At 43.0% G+C, this 27732-nt stretch overlaps 2 protein-coding genes and 1 long non-coding RNA gene across 5 annotated transcripts; 1 reads left to right on the plus strand and 2 right to left on the minus strand.

Moving 5' to 3' along the window:
* Nucleotides 1-721: 721 nt before the first annotated feature.
* LOC110530618 (large neutral amino acids transporter small subunit 2) lies at nt 722-19977 on the minus strand. Of its 3 annotated transcripts, XM_021613831.3 has the most exons (12): nt 19875-19977; nt 18712-18921; nt 15322-15526; nt 14724-14875; nt 14372-14497; nt 5869-6022; nt 5305-5428; nt 4986-5089; nt 4473-4569; nt 4161-4310; nt 3682-3859; nt 722-1965 (listed from the first exon to the last, which is right to left on the minus strand). In XM_021613831.3, the coding sequence occupies exons 2-12, from the start codon at nt 18848-18850 to the stop codon at nt 1874-1876; spliced, it is 1521 nt and encodes a 506-aa protein (XP_021469506.3). In that variant the 5' UTR covers nt 18851-18921; nt 19875-19977; the 3' UTR covers nt 722-1873. The 3 variants fall into 3 exon arrangements, with proteins under 3 accessions (XP_021469506.3, XP_090038788.1, XP_090038789.1); XM_090182662.1 differs by lacking the exons at nt 18712-18921; nt 19875-19977 and adding an exon at nt 16248-16469; XM_090182663.1 differs by lacking the exons at nt 18712-18921; nt 19875-19977 and adding an exon at nt 15969-16385.
* LOC149982127 (uncharacterized) lies at nt 16418-22971 on the plus strand. The gene is made up of 2 exons (XR_016482628.1): nt 16418-16727; nt 18758-22971. It is a non-coding gene; the product is annotated as an uncharacterized LOC149982127 (long non-coding RNA).
* LOC110530616 (protein arginine N-methyltransferase 5) lies at nt 21979-27526 on the minus strand. The gene is made up of 16 exons (XM_021613830.3): nt 27226-27526; nt 26521-26639; nt 26268-26353; nt 25869-26003; nt 25594-25706; nt 25439-25488; nt 25170-25333; nt 24893-25054; nt 24729-24806; nt 24545-24603; nt 24306-24428; nt 23883-24058; nt 23468-23671; nt 23233-23343; nt 23080-23144; nt 21979-22971 (listed from the first exon to the last, which is right to left on the minus strand). The coding sequence occupies exons 1-16, from the start codon at nt 27324-27326 to the stop codon at nt 22819-22821; spliced, it is 1899 nt and encodes a 632-aa protein (XP_021469505.1). The 5' UTR covers nt 27327-27526; the 3' UTR covers nt 21979-22818.
* Nucleotides 27527-27732: the final 206 nt, after the last annotated feature.

Here is a 27732-nt window from a genome sequence, read left to right on the forward strand (position 1 = left end):
ATTTTGTAAACATTTAATTTTAATACAGTACAATTCCATTCATTCCCACGTAGGACTGCGCCTACTGGGGGTTGCCAATATGGCCGACCACTGGCGTCAAAGCCTCTCAATGGCCAATCTAGAATTTATAGACACCTTTGCTAGGAACACTGTCTGTTCCTAGGCCTAGATTGTAGGCTACGTGGAGGTCGGTGTCCTTGACAACAGGGGTGTATTAAATCGGATTCCGTTTTGCAACAAGAAACGTTTTACAACATTTAGCAACAAACAGTTAGCAACAAACTGTTTATCGTTTGTTCTATGAATCAAACGAAAGCAAACATAACTGAATTTGTCCAATACAAACTAGTTGCAAAACAATCCAACTAATGAATACACCCCAGGTGGATGAAAGCTTGAGGTGGGGGTGCATTGACAGAGAGAAGCGATCACCTGAACAATTACATTGAAGGTCATGGTCAGTCATCTTTTTCCATATTATAGCAACATTCCTCTCATCAGTCATCCCTATAAATGTCATTTTATTTTCATCCATAACATTGTGTGTGTAAGTGTCTAAGCATGCACGTTTGCCTTTCTGCCGCTGCATAACTCAATTAACACATTTACATGATGAGCTGTATTACATGTTATTACTAAACAGTGGTGGTAAGTTAAATGGAAAGTTAAGTAATATCCTCGGAAGCGTAGATCGGACCACAAATGGAGCAGAGAGATAGTGTTTGTGGGAGGATTTTAATGGCAGGAAGGAACTAAACCACCAGCATTGGGCTTCCCAGCACCACAAGGAGACAGTAGGAGCATGCCTGTTAATTTTCATTGCCTGTTGTTGCTTGACAAACAGGGTAACAAAGCATGTAAGATAGATGGTGGCAGTTCAGTGAGGAATTTATCATTCAAATGACTAGTGTTACATTGCGTGTTTCTATTGATAGAGAATATAAGATGGTAATGAATCTTGAAAGTGTAAGGAATTAGTGATTCCATGCTGAGCAGCACAATAATATCAAACATTTCAATCAATGCAAGATGTGTATCACCAAACAAAAAGACCTGTGACTGGCATTAAGGGAATACGTTGCATTATTATTGACAATCATACACAGACGAGGTTTGCACCTTTGAGCAAAACTTAATGTAAAGTATATATTTTCTATGCAGCATTTCTATGATTATTAATCATTTGTTTACATAATTATTACATTCAGTGTATGGGTAATGCTAGTTATTTTGCAAGAAATAAAAATCTAATCTTGAAGATCAACATATCAAGTTGTGAGTGGTATAACGTGACTATCACGTAAAAGGATCTAATCGTTCAGGAGTACACCTACCCTCTAGTTCATTGAAGAGCAGTCTACAGAAGACATTACACTCATGTACAACAATAACAAAACAACGAAGGAGTGATAAATGAAATGCAGTAAACAAACATTTAGGGAATGACAGTTTGTTTAGTGTTATGTGGAAGACTATATTAAAGATCACTATTCAACTTTGCCACAACCAAAACAGAAATTAAACCGATACCAAAATCTAAATAAAAAGACAATACAGTACAACATTTCCCAAAACAGATCCTACAGAAAATTCTCTTTACATCTGAACATCAACATTACTTATCTGTCCAATATATTGATATTGCAGCTCAGACTCATGGGAATGGGCAGTAGTATTGCATTGAGGCAGATGTGTAAAGTCTTAAGGCCAGTCAACATTTACAAGAGAAAACCAAGTGCTGTAGCATATCTCCTTGAGTGCATCCGTCCATCTTTTGATGTCTCCCAGTCAATATCAACACCCTTTTAAGAGTGACTGTCTGTGCCAATGTCCATTCAGATGGGTTGAACACATCTCCTAGATCTTTCTGTCCCTATTCCGTTCCCTGGTTTCCTACATTTCTGCTGTCGCCCATGTCTGGGTACACCACCACACAGAACTTTTGGCACACATGGGTCATCTTACCTGGGTGGGAGAAAGAAGTGAAGAGTAACCAAGTGTAGAAGAGGAAAACAGATTTCATATCAATACAGTCGTGGCCAAAAGTTGAGAATGACACAAATATGAATTTTCACAAAGTCTGCTGCCTCAGTTTGTGTGATGGCAATTTGGATATACTCCAGAAGGTTATGAAGAGTGATAGATGAATTGCAAAGTTCCTCTTTGCCATGCAAATGAACTCAACCCCCCCCCCCCCCAAAAAAAAAAACATTTCCACTGCATTTCAGCCCTGCCACAAAAGGACCAGCTGACATGTCAGTCAATCTCTCGTTAACACAGGCGTGAGTGTTGACAAGGGCAAGGCAGGAGATTACTCTGTCATGCTGATTGAGTTCAAATAACAGACTGGAAGCTTCCAAAGGAGGGTGGTGCTTGGAATCATTGTTCTTCCTGTCAACCATGGTTACCTGCACGGAAACACGTGCCGTCATCATTGCGTTGCACAAAAAGGGCTTCACAGGCAAGGATATTGCTGCCAGTAAGATTGCACCTAAATCAAGCATTTATCAGATCATCAAGAACATGAAGGCTTCAGGGCACCCAAGAAAGTCCAGCAAGTGCCAGGACCATCTCCTAAAGTTGATTCAGCTGCGGGATCGGGGCACCACCAGTACAGAGCTTGCTCAGGAATGGCAGCAGGCAGGTGTGAGTGCATCTGCACGCACAATGAGGTGAAGACTTTTGGAAGATGGCCTGGTGTCAAGAAGGGCAGCAAAGAAGCCACTTCTCTCCAGGAAAAACAGGGACAGATTGATATTCTGCAAAAGGTACAGGGATTGGACTGCTGAGGACTGGGCTAAAGTAATTTTCTCTAATGAATCCCCTTTCCGATTGTTTGGGGCATCCGGAAAAAAAGCTTGTCTGGAGAAGACAAGGTGAGCGCTACCATCAGTACTGTGTCATGCCAACAGTAAAGCATCCTGAGACCATTCATGTGTGGGGTTGCTTCTCAGCCAAGGGAGTGGGCTCACTCACAATTTTGCCTAAGAACACAGCATGAATTAAGAATGGTACCAACACATCCTCCGAGAGCAACTTCTCCCAACCATCCAGGAACAGTTTGGTGACAAGCAATACCTTTTCCAGCATGATGGAGCACCTTGCCATAAGGCAAAAGTGATAACTAAGTCGCTCGGAACAAAACATCGATATTTTGGGTCAATGGCCAGGAAACTCCCCAGACCTTAATCCCATTGAGAACTTGTGGTCAATCCTCAAGAGGCAGGTGGACAAACAAAAACCCACAAATTCTGACAAACTCCAAGCATGGATTATGCAAGAATCAAGAATAGGCTGCCATCAGTCAGGATGTGGCCCAGAAGTTAATTGACAGCATGCCAGGGTGGATTGCAGAGGTCTTGAAAAAGGGTCGACACTGCAAATATTGACTCTTTGCGTCAACTTCATGTAATTGTCAATAGCCTTTGATACTTATGAAATGCTTGTAATTATACCTCAATAGTCCATAGTAACATCTGATAAAAATATATAAAGACACTGAAGCAGCAGACTGAAAATTAATATTTGTGTCATTCTCAACTTTTGGCCACGACTGTAATCCCGAAGGCTAAGCATTTTGCACAACAATAAGTGGTACAGGTACTGTCATTTAGCACTTTACTAGAAAGAACTAGGGGTCGTAGTAATGAGCATCATCACTAGTGAATATGGTTTCCATACCGATGAAGGTGTTGAAGCATTGTGGCTTGTTGTCCCAGAAGACCCCCAGGAAGTAGACAGGGACTCCAGTCAGCATGATAGCCATGCCGAGGCCACACACCACAGGCTCAGAGTACAGCGAGAAGATGAGCAGGAAGGCCCAGAACAACAGGTAGATCACTGGCCACACCAGGCTCACCTAAAGACAGGACAGCCAACAATCTATACATGATGAAATTTACACAAACAATGTAATGCATACAAAGTACAGAGTAAACAATTGAACAATCCACAGGGGGAACACAACACATGCTTTGACAACTATGGCATTGTGCATGTGTCAGCTTGTAACTTGTCATAAACAAGAGTAGACCCATGACTGCAATCAGGACAGTATTGAGTAAAGAATTCTTATCAAAACCATGCTCCTCCCAAAATGTGCAAGCAACAACCTTGTCCAAACGGATTGAGTGATGGAAGCACAAACATGAAGGGTTTACCTTGATAGGCCGATATAGGTCTGGCTGTTTGATGCGCAGCACAATCTGCCCAGCGACGGTGACCCCATAGAAGAGGTAGTTTATGAAGCCCACATAGTTGATGAGGGTATACATGTCACTGGTGCACAGCATCAGTAGGGTGGATATACACTGTAAAGAAGCAGGGTGGTGGGGCAAAAGTCATCCATTCATTTTAAAGTCAAATTAAACATTAAAGACTCGAGAGACTACTGTACATAGAGTGAACTGGGATGACACGTTTGTAGGTGTGAGAGAGGAAGAGAGATTATGCCGGGTAAAGTTAGGACTCACGGTGAATAGTAGGGCTGGGATTGGGGTACAGCGTTTCACATGAATCATTGCCAGTAGCCGGGGGAGATGGCCTTCCCTTGCACCAGCAAAAAACAGCCTGAAAGAGACGGTGAAGAACATGAACATAAGGTCAGCACTGAGATACTGGAAAAACAGTCCTTTCTCTTGTTGCTTTTGGACTCAAAGAATGAGGGGTAAAAAAAAGAAAAAAACTGTCCATCGAGGTGTAGAAAAACAAACAAGTGATAACAAATGGGACACAAAGAAATTAAGACAAAGCAAGGCAGTGATGGTAGAGGCACACAGAGGTGCAACATATGGAATAAGAAAGGGGTTAGAGAGTGCAGAAAGAACAGGAATCATAGTGACTAGATGTGATCATTCTGTGATCTGATATTTCCACACGTATGAAGGACGCACTACAGACAGGAGCCAAGAATGGGGAATGTAATTACAGACAGCATGAGAGCAAAAAGACAAACCGAGAGCGAAGGATGGGGTGCATAAACTGACCTCGACGAAGTGAAGAGGGAGCCATTGACCCCCCCAAAAGTAGACAGCGCGACAGAGATGGGCATGATCCATGACATCACTCCAAGTAACTTCTCACCAAATGTCTGGAAGAGAATTTGTGGACATAGAGAGGAGAGTTTCAACAAACACATTCTACTAACTGATGTTTCTGGATGACTTTGAAATCCAAGACTGGTGACTAAAAGCATTTTCTACTGATAACCCAGACTTTAGAACAAGCTGCATGAGTCCCAAAAGCAGCCATTCCCAAAAGCAGCTACACAAGGGCAGCAGAATGGGGAGGGCCGGGGCATCTCACCACAGCGACGGCATTGGAGGCCAGCAGCTCCTGAGGACTCATGGCGGTGACATAGGCGATGTTGGCGAACACATAAACAAAAGTCACCAGAGGGATGGAGATGAAGATGGCCCGAGGAAGGTTCCTGTTATACAGAGAGAACAGGGTTGAAGAGCTGGGGTTCTGGTGGGTGTGAATTACCATCCAAATTGATAACACAGGCCTAACAGGACACCGTCTCATCTGTAATACAGAGTTAAAAGGTATAGATCATGGTTGACTAGGATAACCAGCGCTCGACTTGGACTGAAATAGGTACCGATACTCATTTTGGGTGCCGGTACCGTATATATTTAGGTACAGCATTTCCACAATACATTTGAGCTACTATTCTATAAGGAGGTGCAGGAGCTCAAGCAGTAGAACATGTTTGGTGCCAGTACTCCACCCCAGTGAGCTCCTGCCCAAGTCGGGCACTAATGATATCCAGACATGAAACTGGCTAGATTGGGTGTGTATGTAATGCTACCCTGTTGAGACCATGTGCAACTTGTGATTTCGGTCAAGTTGGGGGATCTTGCTCACTTGTAGGGGTCGACAAGCTCCTCTGTGACATAGTTGAGGAAGTTCCATCCCCCGTAGGCAAAGGAGCCTTGCAGGAAGGACAGGGCTATCTGGCCAATGTCATAGGGCTGGAACGTCTCAAATGCATGCGCAGGCTCCAGCCAGTAATACTCCCCTGGGCACAGACAACACAGACAACACAGAGTGGGTAATGGAATTGTGTGTGGGGTCCATGGACATGAAAACCAGTAGATCGTGACAGCGCTGACATCATCCATGTATTAATATGGAAAAAAATCAGCTGGCGCATGAAGCCAGAAGTATTTTAATTTGAAGCGCGCAATTGCTGAATGGCACCAACAACAAAAAAATCACTAAGGATCATGTTGAAAGTGGCTGTAACTGCAGGAAAAGATTGTGGTCGATGTAGTCATTTTCATCCTGCCTGAGAGTCAACCTTAATGTCTATGGCATGAGGGTGTGGCCCTCCTCAGAGCCTACTGGCCAGTGATTTGTCTGTCAGCACGTGGTCCTGCGTCACAACAAATGAGGTCAGAATGGATAACTACACTGAACAAAATTATAAATCAACATATAAAGTGTTGGTCTCATGTTTCATGAGCTGAAAAAAAATCCCAGAAATGTTCTATAAGCACAAAAAGATAATTTCTCTCAAATCTTGTGCACAAATTTGTTTACATCCCTGATAGTAAGCAGAAATCTGCTCCTTTTATTATTTGTCCCCAACGCTCTAGGCGACCAGTTTTGATAGCCTTTAGCCGCACCCTCATACTACTCCTCCTTTGTTCCGCGGGTGATGTGGAGGTAAACCCAGGCCCTGCATGTCCCCAGGCACTGTCATTTGTTGACTTCTGTGATCGAAAAAGCCTTGGTTTCATGCATGTTAACATCAGAAGCCTCCTCCCTAAGTTTGTTTTACTCACTGCTTTAGCACACTCTGCCAACCCTGATGTCCTTGCCGTGTCTGAATCCTGGCTTAGGAAGGCCACCAAAAATTTGGAGATTTCCATACCCAACTATAACATTTTCCATCAAGATAGAACTGCCAAAAGGGGCGGAGTTGCAGTCTACTGCAGAGATAGCCTGCAAAGTATACCCAAACAGTTCGAACTACTAATTTTTAAAATTACTATCTCCAGAAATAAGTCTCACTGTTGCCGCGTGCTACCAAACCCCCTCAGCTCCCAGCTGTGCCCTGGACACCATTTGTGAATTGATCGCCCCCCATCTAGCTTCAGAGTTGGTTCTGTTAGGTGACCTAAACTGGGATATGCTTAACACCCCGGCAGTCCTACAATCTAAGCTAGATGCCCTCAATCTCACAAATCATCAAGGAACCCACCAGGTACAACCCTAAGTCTGTAACCAACTGGCCCTCCAAATACAACTCCGCTGTCTTCAATCAGGATCTCAGCGATCACTGCCTCATTGCCTGTATCCGCTACGGGCCCCGCAGTCAAACGACCACCCCTCATCACTGTCAAACGCTCACTAAAACACTTCTGCGAGCAGGCCTTTCTAATCGACCTGGCCCGGGTATCCTGGAAGGATATTGACCTCATCCCGTCAGTTGAGGATGCCTGGTCATTCTTTAAAAGTAACTTCCCACCATCTTAGATAGGCATGCTCCGTTCAAAAAATGCAGAACTAAGAACAGATATAGCCCTTGGTTCACTCCAGACCTGACTGCCCTCGACCAGCACAAAAACATCCTGTGGCGGAATGCAAAGGCATCGAATAGTCCCCGTGATATGCAACTGTTCAGGGAAGTCAGGAAAGCAAAGGCCAGCTTTCTCAAGCAGATATTTGCATCCTGTAGCTCTAACTCAAAAGTTCTGGGACACTGTAAAGTCCATGGAGAACAAGAGCACCTCCTCCCAGCTGCCCACTGCACTGAGGCTAGGTAACACGGTCACCACTGATAAATCTATGATAATCGAAAACTTCAACAAGCATTTCTCAATGGCTGGCCATGCCCCCCTCCCCCCATGTTCTGAAAGTGCTGCAAAACCTGGACCCGTACAAATCAGCTAGTCTTGAATATCAAACCCCCGAGCTGACAAGGTACAAATCTGTCGTTCTGCCCATGAACAGGCAGTTAACCCACTGTTCCTAGGCCGTCATTGACATGCCTAGTTAAATAAAGGTAAAATAAAAATAAATTAAAAATCCTGCCCTGCCTATCTAAGGTCTTCGAAAACCTAGTCAACTAATAGATCACTGACCATCTCGAATCCCACCGTACCTTCTCCGCTGTGCAATCTGGTTTCCGAGCCGGTCACGGGTGCACCTCAGCCACGCTCAAGGTACTAAACGATATCATAACCGCCATCGATAAAAGACAGTACTGTGCAGCAGTCTTCATTGACCTGGCCAAGGCTTTCGACTCTGTCAATCACCATATTCTTATCGGCAGACTCAGTAGCCTCAGTTTTTCTAATGACTGCTTTGCCTGGTTCACCAACTACTTTGCAGACAGAATTCAGTGTGTCAAATCGGAGGGCATGTTGTCCGGTCCTCTGGCAGTCTATGGGGGTGCCACAAAGTTCAATTCTCAGGCTGACTCTTTTCTCTGTATATATCAATGATGTTGCTCTTGCTGCGGGAGATTCCCTGATCCACCTCTACGCAGATGACACCATTCTGTATACTTCTGGCCCTTCCTTGGACACTGCTATCTAACCTCCAAACGAGCTTCAATGCTATACAACACTCCTTCCGTGGCCTCCAACTGCTCTTAAACGCCAGTAAAACCAAATGCATGCTTTTCAACCATTCGCTGGCTGCACCCGCACGCCCGACTAGCATCACCACCCTGGATGGTTCCGACCTAGAATATGTGGATATCTTCAAGTACCTAGGTGTCTGGTAGACTAATCTCTCCTTCCAGACTCATATCAAACATCTCCAATCTAAAATCAAATCTAGAGTTGGCTTTCTATTCCGCAACAAAGCCTCCTTCACTCACGCCGCCAAACTTACCCTAGTAAAACTGACTATCCTACCAATCCTTGACTTCGGCGATGTCATCTACAAAATAGCTTCCAATACTCTACTCAGCAAACAGGATGCAGTTTATCACAGTGCCCTCCATTTTGTTACCAAATCACCTTATACCACCCACCACTGCGACCTGTATGCTCTAGTCGGCTGGTCCTCGCTACAAGTCCATGCTAGGCAAAACTCCGCCTTATCTCAGTTCACTGGTCACGATGGCAACACCCACCCGTAGCACCCGCTCCAGCAGGTGTATCTCACTGATCATCCCTAAAGCCAACACCTCATTTGGCCGCCTTTCCTTCCAGTTCTCTGCTGCCTGTGACTGGAACGAATTGCAAAAATCGCTAAAGTTGGAGACTTATCTCCCTCACCAACTTTAAACATCTGCTATCTGAACAGCTAACCGATCGCTGCAGCTGTATATAGTCCATCAGTAAATAGCCCACCCAATTTACCTACCTCATCCCCATACTGTTTTTATTTATTTGGTTTTCTGCTCTTTTGCACACCAGTATTTCTACCTGCACATGACCATCTGATCATTTATCACTCCAGTGTTAATCTGCTAAATTGTAATTATTCGCCTACCTCCTCATGCCTTTTGCACACAATGTATATAGACTTTTCTTTTTCTACTGTGTTGACTTGTTTATTGTTTACTCCATGTGTAACTCTGTGTTGTTGTCTGTTCACACTGCTTTATCTAGGCCAGGTCGCAGTTGTAAATGAGAACTTGTTCTCAACAGCCTACCTGATTAAATAAAGGTGAAATATATGTATTTTAAAAAAATCATTTTCCAAGATAATAGTTGATTAAACAGCATGATCATTACACAGGTGCAGCTTGTGCTTGGAACAATGAAAGGACATTTTAAAATGTGCAGTTGTGTCACAACACAATGCCACAGATGTCTCAAGTTGAGGGAGTGTGCAATTGGCATGCTGACTGCAGGAATGTCCACTAGAGTAGTTGCCAGAGAATTCAATGTTAATTTCTCTACCAAAAACTGCCTCCAATATTGTTTTAGATCATTTGGCAGTATGTCCAACCGGCCTCAACCGCAGACCCCATGCCCTCCGCATCTGGCTTCTTCACCTGCGGGATCGTCTAAGACCAGCCACCTGCACCGCTGATGAAACTGTGGGTTTGCACAACCAAATAATTTTTTCACAAACAGTCAAACAGTCTCAAGGAAGCTCATCTGCGTGCTCACTGTCCTCAGTGTCTCGACCTGAATGCAGTTCGGCGTCATAACCGACTTCAGTGGGCAAATGCTCACCTTGCCCAGTCAAGTGAAATCAACAGGTTATGGCCTAATGAGTTCATTTCAAATGAGTGATTTTCTTATATGAACTAACTCAGTAAAAATGTTGAAATTGTTGCATGTTGCGTTTATATTTTTGACAAGTACAGTTGAAGTCGGAAGTTTACATAAACTGAGTTTGAATATATTTGGCTAAGGTGTTTCACAATTCCTGACATTTAATCCTAGTAAATATTCCCCGCCTTAGGTCAGGATCACCACTTTGTTTTAAGAATTATTTATTTCAGCTTTTATATCTTTCAGTACATTCCCAGTGGGTCAGAAGTTAACATACACTCAATTAGTATTTGGTAGCTTTGCCTTTCAATTGTTTAACTTGGGTCAAATGTTTCAGGTAGGCTTCAACAAGCTTCCCACAATAAGTTGGGTGCTTCTACACCTGCATTGCTTGCTGTTTGGGGTTTTAGGCTGGGTTTCTGTACAGCACAGATATCAGCTGATGTACGAAGGGCTATATAAATACATTTGATTTGGGCCCATTCCTCCTGACAGAGCTGGTGTAACAGTCAGGTTTGTAGGCCTCCTTGCTCACACACATTTTTCTGTTCTGCCCACAAATGTTCTATAGGATTGAGGTCAGGGCTTTGTGGTGGCCACTCCAATACCTTGAATTTGTTATCCTTAAGCCATTTTGCCACAACTTTGGAAGTATGCTTGGGGTCATTGTCCATTTGGAAAACCCATTTGCGACCAAGCTTTAACTTCCTGACTGATGTCTTGAGCTGTTGCTTCAATATATCCACATTCTTTTCCCTCTTCATGATGCCATCTACAGTGCCTTGCGAAAGTATTCGACCCCCTTGAACTTTGCGACCTTTTGCCACATTTCAGGCTTCAAACATAAAGATATAACTGTCTTTTTTTGTGAAGAATCAACAACAAGTGGGACACAATCATCAAGTGGAACGACATTTATTGGATATTTCAAACTTTTTTAACAAATCAAAAACTGAAAAATTGGGCGTGCAAAATTATTCAGCCCCCTTAAGTTAATACTTTGTAGCGCCACCTTTTGCTGCGATTACAGCTGTAAGTCGCTTGGGGTATGTCTCTATCAGTTTTGCACATCGAGAGACTGACATTTTTTCCCATTCCTCCTTGCAAAACAGCTCGAGCTCAGTGAGGTTGGATGGAGAGCATTTGTGAACAGCAGTTTTCAGTTCTTTCCACAGATTCTCGATTGGATTCAGGTCTGGACTTTGACTTGGCCATTCTAACACCTGGATATGTTTATTTTTGAACCATTCCATTGTAGATTTTGCTTTATGTTTTGGATCATTGTCTTGTTGGAAGACAAATCTCCGTCCCAGTCTCAGGTCTTTTGCAGACTCCATCAGGTTTTCTTCCAGAATGGTCCTGTATTTGGCTCCATCCATCTTCCCATCAATTTTAACCATCTTCCCTGTCCCTGCTGAAGAAAAGCAGGCCCAAACCATGATGCTGCCACCACCATGTTTGACAGTGGGGATGGTGTGTTCAGCTGTGTTGCTTTTACGCCAAACATAACGTTTTGCAATTGTTGCCAAAAAGTTCAATTTTGGTTTCATCTGACCAGAGCACCTTCTTCCACATGTTTGGCTTGTGGCAAACTTTAAACGACACTTTTTATGGATATCTTTAAGAAATGGCTTTCTTGCCACTCTTCCATAAAGGCCAGATTTGTGCAATATACAACTGATTGTTGTCCTATGGACAGAGTCTCCCACCTCAGCTGTAGATCTCTGCAGTTCATCCAGAGTGATCATGGGCCTCTTTGCTGCATCTCTGATCAGTCTTCTCCTTGTATGAGCTGAAAGTTTAGAGGGACGGCCAGGTCTTGGTAGATTTGCAGTGGTCTGATACTCCTTCCATTTCAATATTATCGCTTGCACAGTGCTCCCTGGGATGTTTAAAGCTTGGGAAATCTTTTTGTATCCAAATCCGGCTTTAAACTTCTTCACAACAGTATCTCGGACCTGCCTGGTGTGTTCCTTGTTCTTCATGATGCTCTCTGCGCTTTTAACGGACCTCTGAGACTATCACAGTGCAGGTGCATTTATACGGAGACTTGATTACACACAGGTGGATTGTATTTATCATCATTAGTCATTTAGGTCAACATTGGATCATTCAGAGATCCTCACTGAACTTCTGGAGAGTTTGCTGCACTGAAAGTAAAGGGGCTGAATAATTTTGCACACCCAATGTTTCAGTTTTTGATTTGTTAAAAAAGTTTGAAATATCCAATAAATGTCGTTCCACTTCATGATTGTGTCCCACTTGTTGATTCTTCACAAAAAAATACAGTTTTATATCTTTATGTTTGATGCCTGAAATGTGGCAAAAGGTCGCAAAGTTCAAGGGGGCCGAATACTTTCGCAAGGCACTGTATTTTGTGAAGTGCACCAGTCCCTCCTGCATCAAAGCACCCCCACAACATGATGCTGCCACCCCCGTGCTTCACGGCTTGCAAGCCTCCCCCTTTTTCCTCCAAACATAACGATGGTCATTATGGCCAAAGTTCTATTTTTGTTACATCAGACCAGAGGACATTTCTCCAAAAAGTAAAATCTTTATCCCCATGTGCAGTTGCAAACCGTAGTCAGGCTTTATGGCGGTTTTGGAGTAGTGGCTTCTTCCTTGCTGAGCGGCCTCTCAGGTTATGTTGATATAGGACGCGTTTTACTGTGGATATAGATACTTTTGTACCCGTTTCCTCCAGCGTCTTCACAAGGTCCTTTGCTGTTGTTCTGGGATTGATTTGCACTTTTGGCACCCACATACGTTCATCTCTAGGAGACGGAAGGCGTTTCCTTCCTGAGCGGTATGACGGCTGCGTGGTCCCATGGTGATTATACTTGCATACTATTATTTGTACAGATGAATGTGGTACCTTCAGGCATTTGTAAATTGCTCCGAAGTATGAACCAGACTTGTGGAGGTCTCCCAAAAAAAATTCTGAGGTCTTGGCTGAGTTTGTAGGCTTTGAAATAAATCCCCAGGTACACCTCCAACTGACTCAAATTATGTCAATTGGCCTATCAGAAGCTTCTAAAGCCATGACATCATTTTCTAGAATTTTCCAAGCTGTTGAAAGGCACAGTCATCTTAGTGTATGTAAACTTCTGACCACTGGAATCATCATAGTGAATTATAGATTATTTCATTTGTCTAAACAATTGTTGGAAAAATGATTTGTGTCATGCACAAAGAAGCTGTCCTAACCGACTTGCCAAAACTATAGTTTGTTAACAAGAAATTTGTAGAGTGGTTGAAAAACAAGTTAATGACTCCAACCTAAGTGTATGTAAACTTCCGACTTAAACTGTATATTTAATTAAATATCCCGATTTGTAGCAAACTTTAAAATGATTACCAGTGGGGATCGAACGTCATAACAAAACACATTTTAGTGGCCAAAACAGCAGTCTAAAAAAACTTTAGTTTGGCCATTCTGCCAATGGTAATTTACATAGGCTTTCGGCACCGCTAGGTTGCTACGCAGGAGCCGACCAGCAGAGCTCGTGACTTCACGCTCTAGACAGGACACTGGGGTCCTGCTTTGGTCAGAGATGCGTGAGATGAAGAGGTAAGTGGACTTTAAATCGCCTTTCTCACATAGGGACAATGCAAATCCTGTGGGAAGCACGAGTTAACAGTATTATGGTGTTCTGGCACTATGTTTATTCAGCCATACTTCCCCCTCTCACATCTTGTGATTATTCTTGTGTAAAGGTTCTGGGTGAAGAACAGATTAGACTAGTTTCGCAAACTTCTAGTGGCCTCACACTTTGTCCAGCAGGTGGAGACAGATTAAGACCGTAAAGTATGTGTCAGTGGGGAACAATAGCACAGAGTTTGTAAACCCGAGGCGCAACTTTGCGAGACTTCCAGGAACGACACGGTCAAAAACAACTTGGAGTGCCTTTGATTTGACAGCCTGCACATGGGCAGGTCCACACAAGACTACAGTTAGACCCCATGACATGTTTCTACGCATGAATTTAGCTTACAAGTGTGATCTGGGATTTCTATTGGAAAAGCATTTTTTTCTATTGGAGAAGCATCTACATAGTGTACCTTCTTTGCCAATACTCTACGTACAGTAGGCCTATCCTGTAGACATCCCAATGACTAATGAATGATGAAACAAATCAACAGTTACAGATCAGAATCAAAATCAAAGAGACCGAGTCTACCTTTGCAGATCTGCACAAAGCCCATGATGATGATAAGACCCAGGGCTAGCAGCTTCCCAGTAGTGAAGACATCCTGAACACGAGTGGCCCAGCGCACACTGGAGCAGTTCACCCACGTCAGCAACACTGGGACGAAAGGAGGAAGAGTCACATCACGCATCATAGCAACTTACCACACATGGAATACAGTAACACTATACTAGACTGGGTAATACGGTATATTTGACCTACAAATATACCTCAAGTCTCAAATTCAGCGAAGAGAGCCAGGAGGGCCAGTGATCAGGCTGAAGTAAACAAAGTAGTCCAAAAACAACTAAGGCGGCATATGCATGTTCTCTGAGGCGCTCACATAGACAGACAGCAGCCAGCAGGCGGAGGCCATTCTCTGGGGGGAAGCAGGAGGGAAATAGGGGCTGCAGGACGTAGTTGGAGAAGGTGAGGGCGATGACCGCTTGGTTGGTGGGGTAGATCACCAATACCGCGATCCACAGACGCAGGAACCTGGGAGAGGTAGGTAGGGAGGGAAGGAGGTCAGAGAATCACACGTCAAAACACCTCAATCACGTATATCAACATCTACATTTCTGATGTAGAGCAAAAACCTGTCAGAATACGAGATACTGTATGTGAGGAAAATAAATACCAGTGCTCATTGGAGGACAGCGTGAACACAAAGAACCAACTAGCAGACATTCAATCATATGGGCTGATGCATGTGTACAATAAAGGGCAGACACTAAAACAAGGTTAATGACATACAGGAAATGGTGGGGGACAAAAGGATGGAAATGTACTGCTTCGTGGGGGGGGGGACCTTTGTACAGTATACTGTCAATTTCTGTGTCTGAGAAAAGGGTGGCTCAAAAAAATGACAGATGGTAACCAGCACTTCTCTTGCAGTACTCTAACAGTATAGGTATTCTCTCATCACCATGCATTTCCCTTACCCGGCAAGTCCTCCAAATATGTCCTTGACGTATGAGTAGTCTCCTCCAGACTTGGGGATGGTAACGCCCAGCTCGGCATAGCAGAGTGCGCCAATGGCTGTGATCACTCCAGTGACAATCCACACGATGAGAGCCAGCCCCACAGAGCTCGCATTCTCCAGAACGCCCTTTGGGCTCACAAAGATCCCTGAACCGATGATGTTACCTGAGACCCAGACAAAGAGACAGGGAGGGTAAGGAGGAGTGGAAAATGCTGCATCAATCTTTCAAAAGTGGAGGGTAATATTACACAACATTGACTAAGGCCGACATGGTCCCTCAGTGGAGTGTGGACTGGAACGGAAAGTGAGCGTTTCCGGTCACTTAGTCCACAGCTTCCTGCTTAGTGGCCAAGTAAGCACAACATCACAGGAACCCTTTGCCAACTTCTCATACTGTACAACTCACTTTCCACTACCTCTTCTCATTTACATCAGTCTCAACACAGCAACTACATCTTCAGACTACTTGTTGTGACTCAAACATAAGATCAGGATTATCAGAATGTTTTTGGGAGTCTGAGATAATACAGTAGCACAAACAGGACAGCAGGGCAAAACCACCAACTGCTGACTAATCACGCTCAGGAACAGACTGCTGACACTCACGTTTCCCCCAGGCTTATCTGACTGATCCCTTCACCACAAAGACCACCCAGGAAGGAAGATCCCAGTCAGATTCCGACTTCAAAAGTAATTCTAAAAGATCAGATCTACATGCAGAGAAATTGTTATGAAGTGTGATTCTACAGCACCGGTCTGGCTCTCTAACCCGGTTCCTGGAGCGCTATACTGTCCTGTAGGTTTTCACTTCAACCATGGAGCCCAGTTACATAAAACATCTTAAGTATTACCCTTAAAGGAAAGGAAGCACAAGTTTTTACTTGCCAAAGTAGCAGTGTGGTCAAAGACTTAGTAACTTAGTTGTAGTCACGATCTGGTTACCTAAAACTACAAACAAATGTAAAAAAGCTTAAACATAACTTATTTACGGATATCTTCGGAACTACCCACAATGCATTTCTCAGCGTCATATGGAGAACCGGTGCTACCTAGCTAATTTCAGCTGGCTAACACTACCTACTACCTGCTAGCATGTAATTACATTCCAAACCAAGTGTTGGCACTGGTGAGCTACTATGTACATCGACAAAGAAGAAACCATATAAAGTAATGTTTGTTAGTGGTAGTCGGGTGAGTGTTGTAGTTCTGTTTGTCGCTAGTGCAGTAATACCCACAAGGACGGGGTTAGGACTCATTTGTGGTCCAAAAAGGAGAAGCACGCTTTGAAGTCGGAACAGTTTGTCCAGTTGAAGTCAGCAGGTTATAATCAGTAGAAGGCAGGATTCAGAATGAGTGACAAACCAGGTGAATGTGAAGCCTGCAACCTATTTCCTACAAACCTATATGGCAAGTGTCAACAGTGGAGATAAATCCACATTACATTTACCTGGTTTACCTCACTATATTGCTATTGGATTAGCTAGCACTCCCTCTGAAGGTCTCTCCTTAGCTCTTCTTTGACTTTGATAACCAACTCAGCTGTCAATTTTTTGGGGGGTGTTTTGTGGGTTCCTGCCTATGCTAGACTAATTTCTCTGGCTTACTACTTAGCTATGTAGACCATGGTGGTTGGCTAGCTAGGTTAGTTAGCTGTCAGACTAAAATAACTTTAGGTGGCTGGATAAGAACTACATATACACCGGTAACATTATTGGATAACTGGTTAGATGGCATTATGCATTTTCAAAAAGTTGCTTTACTTTAATGTTGCTGGAAGGTAGGTGCTGATAGCATCTGGCTGACTCACAATACTAATGTAACATTAGCAGATTGTAGGGCTAACGTTAGCAGGCTAGTAACCTTGCAAGCTGATTTGTAACATTCATATTTGCTTGTAAATTGGCTGAATTTAATTGAAACCAGTAGTCATGAGTGCAATTGATTTGGTATAATTTGAAGTTATACATTTGAAGTTCTGTTATTTCTGTTGGAGTTTACATATAGGGAATAGGCTGACTTGTCGCATCCTCCATATTAAGTCACACCACACAATTTATTTTTCTTTCCCGGCCGATCAGTTTTATGTAACAACTCAAAATGTAAAAGTGAAGGGTAACGTTGCACTGGGACTTTTGCTGCGTATTCTAATGCAAATTCATATGTTACATGTGGTTATGTTTATGCTACATACTCTTTAAGGGTTTACCTTAAAGCTGCAATATGCAACTTTTTGGGTGACTTGACCAAATTCACATTGAATGAGATCTAACTCACATTTCTTTGAAAGCAAGTTTGAGGTGGTAGGTCTGTTCTGTGCGCTATTTCTGTGTGCCATTTCTGCAGTGCACCTTTAAAGATGCACTACTATACAGAAATAGCTCCGCCATTTCCTGGTTGCAAAAATTCTAGTAGTTAGTCTAATTTCAGTTTGACAAAACAAGCGAGTCCAGTACATTCTGAAAGTTTTCAGACCCCTTAACTTTTTCAAAATGTTGTTACATTACAGCCTTATAAAATTGATTAAATATTTGTTTTCCTAAATCTACACACAATACCCCACAATGACAGTGAACACCGGTTTTTAGAATTGTTTGCAAATGGATTATTTACATAAGTATTCAGACACTTTGCTATGAGACTCAAAATTAAGCTCTTGTGCATCCTGTTTCCATTGAGCATTCCTGATGTTTCTACAACTTGATTGGAGTCCACCTGTGTTATATTCAATTGATTGGACATGATTTGGAAAGACACCTGTCTATATAAGGTCCCACAGTTCAGTGCATACCAGAGCAAAAACCAAGCCATGAGGTCAAAGGAATTGTCCAAAGAGCTCAGACAGGACTGTGTCAAGGCACATATCTGGGGAAGGGTACCAAATAAATGCATGAAGCATTGAAGGTCCCCAAGAACACTTTGCTGATCCATGCTGATGATTTAAATTGCAGCTGGTACACAGGCCAAGCATTATTGAGATTACTTTTTATTGACTTCCTCTGCATGTGGGTGGGATGGATGCTGCTCTGTGACAGCCATTTTAGAACAAATCCACATACCAGTTAAATAGACAACCTCACACAGGCACATAATGTATTTTGAGCCCTGTGGATTTTCTTGCAATCACAAAACTTTCAGAAAGTAGTCTGGCCATTAAAGAATGTACAGATTGAAAACAGGTTTTTCAAGACCAGTTCAGATCAGCTACAAAATTAGCACCGTTTGTGCAATCCATGTGGACCATACATTTCATCGCAATCTATTTAGGTTGGATTTTAGGTAGACACACCCATACCTACATTGAGGAAGACATACTAGATAGCAAGAACGGATGAGCATAATAATGACTTGCCCACAATAATTCCACATGCGCTGACAAGGCCAATCTCCTTCTTCAGGGCCACTCTTCCGGAGCCCTCTTCAGTGGATTCGGAGGAAAGCGTATCCCCATCTGCCGATGCATTGCCCCGCAGCCTAGGACCATCGGTCATCTCGTCTCCAAGATTACTTTTGTTGGATGAAAAGCGCAGGTGCGGTGCAACCTAGCTCAGTTTGGTGTTACCTGCATTAATGGAGAACAAAAATCGTTTATCTACAGAAACACTATTTATCAGTGTCAAAGTTATCTTTGATGCCATAAAAAAAACATAGCCCGTGGCACAAATGTGATTTACAAATAACAATTGTCAGTGAGATTCTCTAGTAAACTAAAACAAATGTAAGCGTTCAGACTGAAGCGTACAATATACCGCCCTATAACGTTTCCCTGACATTCGAATAGTGTGTGGGCTACACCGAGATTACTGCTATTATTAGAAACGACATTGCTTCATAAATAATTCAGTTGTTCGACGCAACGCGGTGCGACCAGCTAGCCCAGCCCCACCTGCGTAAAGTAGGCACAAGATCACCCAGCAGTAATAGGCTTTGTAGAGGAAATAGGCCACTGAAGATAATCTTATAGGCCTACTATACACAGCGGCAGGTCGACCACATTGAAAATAACAATGGCAAACTGGCAATGGCAAGCAATTTACAGTAGGCTATATCAGTAACCTAAATGTTCCCAAGAACCCATATTGTGTGCCAGACTACTACATTCCTGTTGCCTATAACAGTATGTATTATTTCTCATTTGGCCCTAAAGTTAATTTGTTTTAAATTATACAAAAAATAATGCATGATATAGCCTAGTAGGGACGCAACTTTGGTTTTAGAAGTGTGGGGGGGGCATATTTATTTGTTTTCCAGTCGGATAAACACTCCAAACAGCCTACCCGACCTCTCACAGGCGTAAGCATGGTCCTACCGCACGATGTTTCGTTTTGTATCGTGGACAAAAATGCAATTTCAGAATGTGGGGAACGTCCCCTGTCCCCAGTGACAGTAGCGCCCCTGTAATTTAGTGATGAGGGCGATTCAGTTTGGCTGGATACAATATAGCCTATGCCATTGTAATCCTTGACACTGTTTTACAGCCTCAAATTCAAGTAATTGACAAAATGATCGACCCACCTCTTCTTCGGAGTAGCCGTGACTTTTAAAATGACGAATCACCAGCATCCTGTTATCAGCACACCCGACAGCTGTTCTACATTAGCAAGTGAACAAGATCTCCGCTTTACCAGAAAATTTAACACAATTTGCTTGAAATGCTCAACCAATCAACGTGGCCGAAATAGTCAACACAGGGTTAGCCACTCCCCTCCACGTTTCAGCAGGGTTGTTAATTTATTATTTTACTGTTATAATGCTTTAGTAAACTCAAATACAATTTAAGAATGTTAGTTTAAATTAGTTTGTGAAAGGTCAAGAGGAAGTAGAATGATATAAATAATTCAAATGCATTAAATAGGAAGGGTGTGAGTAGCCATCATATTATATAGCATTGACACTGATTTCAGTGTTTTCTGTGAGTTGTCTGGAAACTAGATTGATCTGAGAAACAAAACGGGTTCCTCTAAAACAACCATGCCTTTGGGGTGGAGGCTACAATACAACCTGTCCTCCTTCACACCTGTGTTTACAGCTGGATATTTGTTTTCTCTTAACATGAGCAACTCTGTCATCACAAGAAATCTGTCAAAACACCTTATTAGGGTCACGCAGACGGACAGATGAAGAGAAACACTGACTTTGAGTTGGTCAAATTCCAAGCTATGTCTCAGTGAATTAATGTTTAATTGGGGAAAAAACATCTTATACTTGTCACTTACTGCCATAATGAAAATTATCATGTGTGCACACATTACGTACACAGCTTGTTGGTAAGACAGCAGCCAGAGTGAGTGTGTGGTTGAGCTAGCGTTGCTGCTGGTCTTCTCATGGTAAAAGAGCGTGGGACAGAGACAGCAACACCAGTCAGCATTTTGAGAGAATGAAAACATCAATGGCGGTTAGTGAGCAGTTTGGTTTGTGATGTGGATTAAGGCCAACATTTGAGAATATTTTATAGCTTGTTTTGCATTAGTGCTTGTCCCACCCTAAAATGGCAGTGTACCTATATATCTAGAGCAGACACTGTTTAGAGGAATATGAGAGGGCCTAAGTATTCTGGTCAAGAAAGGTCACATGGTGCCAGAACTGTGTTGAAATACGTGTATTAAATTCTTTATTTAAATTCAAATTTTTCTGTGTACAGTATTTGAGTATTTTCAAATAATGTGGCCGAAATCAGTTAATTCTATTGGAAGTATTTTCAAAAAATGTCCAATTTCCTATTTGAAAATACTTATTTCCAATTACATTACAAATACTCCTAGGACATGAGTTCAAATGCATCAGAGTATTTATTTGAAAATACTCTGCATTTGAATATTTTGAAATACACATCAATACATCATAGTATATATAAATTCCCCTGAAAAAATATTTGAATATTGCTTCGAAATGTGAAAGTAATTGAAATAGTAGTTGAACCCAGGATTGCTCGGTGCCATATTGATGTGGGAATAGGTGAAAGTATTACCTAGAGGTCTGCACTGCAGCAATAACACTCTCGCCTTGTGGAGACGATTTTAAGAGAGGTCTTCTTTTCCAGAAGGAAACTTGGTGTTTACCAGCAATTCCAAGAATCTGTGATAAACATTCCTCTGTTGGTATAGCTGTGTTCCTTCTCCATTTCTATTGGACCTGATCCCTAAATGACAGCATGTGTGGCTTAGCTACCTACTTGTGTTATTTTGATAGGTTTGCCTCTAATGGTGTAGGCCATCATTGTAAATAAGAGTTTGTTCTTAACTGACTTGCCTGGTTAAATAAAAAATAAAATGCTAATTACATTCAATACCAATATTTGATCCTGACCTCTATGGTGACACCTACTGGACAGAATACATCACCACAGTACATGCCATGGTGCAGTCGGACATTAAAACCAGGGTGCAGTCTGATCAGACACAAAAAGGAATAGATCTTTTATATACAATTTCTTTGTGTTCATGCATGCATTTAAAAGTTTTCCATTCCAAATATCCTTTTGTTATGCATACCCAGAATTCAAAATAATTCAGTGGAATAACAACCTTACCACAGCCTGCCATTTAACCCACGAGGGAACATGCTAAGTAAGTAAGTAGATGCAAGAGGCACATATACAAACAGGGCAAAGAGCAGCAAGTTGCTAGTAGTTGTCTTTATTGACAATATGGATCCGACAAAAAACATAACAAAAAGAAATGAACACCTGACAAACATATGACCTGAACAGCCCATCTCCTACACACTGCTGTATCGGAGTTGTAACCAGTTTAAGTGTGTTGAGTTACAATTTAGAGCCATTTCATCGATCCGTTATAGTATGGAATAGGTTTTTTGACCAATCACATCAGATATTTTTCATAGATGATCTGATTGGTCAAAAGAACAATTAGTGAAAAAAATATCAAAATTCAGCTGCCTGTCTGAATACTGCCATTGGGGGTATCTTGACTGCTGGCAAAATAAGTAACTTAAACTCAATAGGTATGGGAATGTATGTGGATGATAGTCCATGCCTGAAACTGACTCCTAACTATACTGTAAAGTAACAGCCTCAAATCGGTCCCATCTAAACCATTGATTGGGTTCTTATTCCCAGCTCTAAAGCCTCACTGTGACCCTGGTCTGTAGGTTTGTAAAGCCTCACTGTGACCCTGGTCTGTAGGTTTGTAAAGCCTCACTGTGACCCTGGTCTGTAGGTTTGTAAAGCCTCACTGTGACCCTGGTCTGTAGGTTTCTAAACCTTCAATTTGGCCCTGGTCTATAGGTTTCTAAATCTTCAATTTGGCCCTGGTCTGTAGGTTTCTAAACCCTCACTGTGACCCTGGTCTGTAGGTTTCATGGTATGAGCAGGCTCATGATTACAGGTGAATAGGTAAAATGCTAGACCTTTTGAGCAAGACTACCTCAACTTCATTTGCAACTAAGTGCCTGTTTAATTGCGTCTGTATGCATGTGTGTGTATGTGGGTGTGAGATCTTCACAGGCCGATGGTGTAGGATCGTCCTGCTGGGTTGTGGATAGCGGAGCATGAGGGCTCTGTCACGGCCCATTCGTACCACACCTTCTTCCCATTGTTACACCTCCAGAACCTCACCACGACGTCATCATCCTTCGTCACAGGGATCGGTTGCTGCAGGTGGGAGAGGGAAGGAAAATAGTAAATACACTACATTCTTTTGGGTAATAAAATGTGCTAAATGTAAAGACATTTTACATGACCGTATGACAGTCAACTTACTTTGAGAGGGAAGAGGATGGGGAACCAGGAGAACATTCCAGGAGAGTGGGTCTCTGGCTTGATACCTTGACCAAACAGATGCACACATTGATGTTAATGTTATCCAAACACCTTAAAACCTCATCATCATCGTTGTCCCCTCTTACTACTTACTGAGTGTGACATCTCCGTAGAGTGTGGTCTCAAAGTATCCAGCAAAGCCATGCAGCACTGTGTTACACCCCACAGAGAATCTGAGGCACTGATACCGGTTGTTGTTCATATCTGAAGGAAAGGAGAGAAGCGCATTTAGTACATATCTTATGTGTGATCATTAACCGTGTTAGCTAGGGTGCGTAAGCATTAGCCATGTAAGGGTGTTTGACGTGTGTGTATGCGTGTGTGTTACCTGTGGTAGGGTGAATGAAGGTGAAGCAGGCCTTGGGCTCAGCCAGCTGGTGGAAGTTGTGGAGTCGGACTACGTAAGGGGTCTCAAAGTGGCACTCAGGGTCCTTGTCCCGCTCCCTGCACCCCCGGACCTCGTTATACAGCTTGGAGGAAGAGAGGGGGGCCAGGAAGGAGGTGTAGGAACAGGGGATGCTCACCCCGCCATCTGAGAGGAACAAGAGAATGGGAACACGTTTAAGATGAAAGGGTAGAGGTGGACGAGGCAAAATAAATGGTAATTGTCTTTCAATGCCCATGATATGTATAACTATCAAAGATTTCAATCTTTATTGAAATTTTGATGAGCAAAATTATTTCAATATCAACGAGTTGCAAATGACTGCAATTAGAATGACTCCTCCTCCTCCCCCACCTACCTTTGAGAAAGTTCTGTGCTCCATCTAAACACTCTGGGGAAAGCTCATTGTCCCCGAAGGACCCGAGCAGCTCGCTGACGATGATGTCCGCCTTCTCAGGTGCCACCCACTCCCTCATGTCACATGACACTACGGTCACCTGATCGCCCCACTCCTCAAACTTCCAGTTCTCAAGCCTGGGAGTGTGTGACAGGATCAGTACAGGGCATTTTTAGGAGCTCAGTGGAGATTAAATGTTGCCAACCTCCCATTTTCATCTGGATTTATTAATCTGCCAGAGAGTATTAAAGCTATCCGGGGAAATTACTCCTAATGCCTGAATTTAAAAAATGGAGGACTTCAATTATCTTCTGGAATGAGTTTAGTCTGTGCTGGCAAATCTTTTGGAGGTCAGGGTTCAAAATGAGAAAAAGTTCCACTCACGTTACGACAGCGTTGGGGTTCTTCTCCACGGCATAGATACGGAGCTTTCTGTCAGCCTGCTTGGCGGCCCGCAGGGAGGCATTGACCAAAGGACCTCTCCCAGCACCCAGCACCATCAACACCCTGGGGTTACAGAGAATACATACCGTTACCCACCAGATACAGAGGGGGAAGGTGATTGTCAGGAGAATAGATACTCATTAACAGAGGACAGACAGTGAGGTGTTGGAGCTACTCACTGTGTATTGGTCTCCTTCTGCTCCTCCGGGACTCTGTCCATTAAACACTTATACACAGCCTGCATAAAGATCAGGAGAACCCAATCGGAACTTAATGATATTACTGTGTTAAACCCTACCAGCCACATCACTAATACTGTCAGTGTATTATACTGTGAGAACATGCATGTCAAAGGCTCCTTACCTGCTGGTACTGGGAGTATTTGATGGGATCCTTCTCAAACACTTCATATGTCTGAGACTCCAGATTGTCCATGAGAGGCTAATGGGAAGAGAACAGTTAGACATAACAAAGAATCCAATGCATACAGACAATAGGTATGCCTATTTACAAACTTAAACACAAACCTGAAGAGGAGACTGTAGGTAATCCTCGTAACCCTTGGCGAACAGTTCATAGGCATTGGGGGCAGGGCGGTTCTGGTTGAGGTATTCAAGGTACTGCAAGTAAGAGCGGAAGTCCTTCTCACTGTGACGACTGGTGCCAGTGAAGATGAACTGGGCCTCAAGCTGGGAGAACAAGGAAATGTTTTGTAAAATAAATTTTCAAGAACAGAAGACAGACTGAAGATAAAACGGTTGTAGTTGCTATAACAATTGCCATATAGCCTAGTATTTACAGTACCTTGAATAGACGGAAGATGATTTGCTGGTGGGCTTTTGAAAGGACTGGGAACCCTTTTTTATTGGTCAGAAAGATCCTGGTGGGAAGAATAGCTGCTTTAATTGGCTCTCCAAGCCACTTGTCGATCACAGCGTTGGTGGGCATGTTTGCTCCAACCTCAATGGCTTCAGGGAAAGGAAGGGAAGACAGGTCAGTATCAATTGTGACCAAAACAATTCCTTATCAGTTTGTCAACACTCCAACCATGTTTCCCTGTCCTGCTTCCTTACCTAAACAGATCCTCTTGTTGTAGTCACAAAGAGTTCTGAATGAATGCCACCTGAAAAATTAAAAACAGAAGGTACATTTTTACAAAAAGCAAAAAAACAAGACTGAAAACCTTGATGCCGTAGCCACGTGGCCCTAGCTGTGATGGCAGACCCACCAGGCCCAGGTCTTCTCGTCATTACTGCCATCATCTGTGTGTTTCGTTTGCTCATTCTCGATGATGTCATCACGCATATCCTCAGAGGAAATCAGGGGGACCCGGATCCAGAACTGATATGACACAATCCACAGTTTCTTAGTTGTAGGTTTCATAACTTCAATTTTAAGTTCACTGAAATACCATGAAATTGCCAGTCACAACACAAGCCAAGGATTAAGAATGAGTTATAGTTCTTATATGGTACAGATAGATAACTCGACTGCTGTAGCTACCATGCAGGAGTGGTGTCCAGTCTGGATGTGGTTGAGCAGCACGCGGGCCAGGTTGGCACAGTGAGGGCCCTTCAGAGGGATCATAAAGGCTGGCAGACCCAGATACGCTGAGAAGTTCAGCTCCTGGACCAGAGCCTGAGACATGACAGAGGGATGAAAGGAGAGCAACAATTCAACCTGTGGCAAAGATGTTTCAAATGTTCTGCTTGAGCGGACAAAGGAGGCCATGGTATATTCACTAAAATTCAAACGGAACCCAAACAGAACAAAATGGGGAGGAACCTACCTGAATTTAAACAATAGAAACAGTAATTTTCATAGCGAAACGTCCTCCATTGCAAAGCGTTTTGCTACTTTTTGTTACGGTGTGAATACGTCTTTTCAGGATGTCCAACTCACCGCTTCTGAATTCCTGCGCTCCGTCTCCACCTCTGAGTCTGTCTCGATCCACGGAGAAAGCTTTCCAACAACCAGAGTGTTCCAGTCTGGGTAAGGAAGAATTGTATTTCAATATCCTGACACTTAATAAAACATTTGATTAGATATTTATTTAAGTAGATGCTCCTGTGCTCAGCGGAACTTGGGAATGAGAATGTACTGTCTAGTTCCTACCATTGAGGCCAGTATAAATACAGGTTGCCTCTGACCTCACCTCGCCCACAAAGTAGCAGGTCCGAGCGTGTATGTGCTCCAGATCGGACTTTGGCGGGATCCAACTCAAACTCCCTCCTGAACCTCGGGTGGAAGAGGGGCATGCACAAGAAGTCAAACCTGTAAGAGAAGGGACAGATGGGATACTTTAGTTGAGTTGTCGATGATCTACAGTTCCTGGTTGTAATCCAGGCTGAATCCCATCCGGTCGTGATTGGGAGTCACATAGGGCGGCGCACTACTGGCCCAGCGTCGTCCGGGTTTGGTCTGGGCAGGCCGTCATTGTAAATAAGAATTTGTTCTTAACTGACTTGCCTAGTTCAGTAAACGGTTAAATAAAAAATAAATAAAAACATTTTAAATGTAAACTTGCCTGATGCTCTTGCAAAGTTTATTGTACGAAAATTACTTTACAAACGTAGTTAACATTTAATTGGATAATTCATTCAAGTAACGTCACGGATCTACAATCAAATGTATTCTCAACAGATCATATCGAGGTAATGGCCAGGAGGAACATTTCTTAGCCATTGTGATAGTGCACGTGCTAATATTTCACCGGCAAATGAACCTAGCTAGTTTGCTGTTACTGCCGCGCTAAAATAGTTAGCTGGCTACATCACGTGTAGAAATGAAGCCGAGGGGTAGATAGGCATTTCCTACTCGTCTCCAGTATTTGACTGCTTGAACGAAGCAGTTTACTTACCCAAGTTTAGCGACCGCTGCAAGTGTGTCAGCAACCTCGGGCACACAATTCAAATCTCTCCCGCAAGACACCCTGCCCCCTGTACTGTGGGACGCCATCATTAACCGAGGGAATGGGAAAGAAGGGAGTTGCAACTAGAATCGGGGAAACTGACGCCATTTTGGCTCTAGTCAAGCGTATGCTGTCATAGCGTGGATATGGAGCGCAGAATCAAAATGACTTCCCCTGGAATGCAGTTTCAACATGATCCCAATGTCGCGACACTTGCACATCCAGCGAGATTATGGTAGTTTGGGGTCACGTCATAGAGACGTTTGATAAACCATTGGGATCATATTTGGTCACACCCAGACAACGTAAGTAAGTATCTAGCTGCAGAATTTTGGGGGGTGGTTGTTAATTAGATTCGTCCCGCCGTTCTTGATTTTCTAGTTTCTTTAATTTATATATAAAAAATATATTGGCTCTATAAATCACATTTTCAGTGATGTTAAGTACTTAAGTTAA

Source organism: Oncorhynchus mykiss, chromosome 8 (assembly GCF_057628025.1).
Source record: "Oncorhynchus mykiss isolate SJ-2025 chromosome 8, ASM5762802v1, whole genome shotgun sequence".
Classification (NCBI taxonomy): domain Eukaryota; kingdom Metazoa; phylum Chordata; class Actinopteri; order Salmoniformes; family Salmonidae; genus Oncorhynchus; species Oncorhynchus mykiss.

What these genes read in the sequence shown, in the direction of transcription:
- LOC110530616 (XM_021613830.3), bottom strand. Translation starts at nt 27,326, where the DNA reads ATGATGGCGTCCCACAGTACAGGGGGCAGGGTGTCTTGCGGGAGAGAT. An exon ending in AGCACAGAACTTTCTCAAAG is followed by an intron (nt 23,672 to 23,882) that starts GTAGGTGGGGGA and finishes TGTTCCTCTCAG; the next exon opens with ATGGCGGGGTGAGCATCCCC. An exon ending in CTTCATTCACCCTACCACAG is followed by an intron (nt 23,344 to 23,467) that starts GTAACACACACG and finishes CCTTTCCTTCAG; the next exon opens with ATATGAACAACAACCGGTAT.
- LOC110530618 (XM_021613831.3), bottom strand. Translation starts at nt 18,850, where the DNA reads ATGACCGATGGTCCTAGGCTGCGGGGCAATGCATCGGCAGATGGGGAT. An exon ending in TCCCAGCCCTACTATTCACC is followed by an intron (nt 4,311 to 4,472) that starts GTGAGTCCTAAC and finishes GCTTCTTTACAG; the next exon opens with TGTATATCCACCCTACTGAT. An exon ending in ATGCTTCAACACCTTCATCG is followed by an intron (nt 1,966 to 3,681) that starts GTATGGAAACCA and finishes TCTCCCACCCAG; the next exon opens with GTAAGATGACCCATGTGTGC.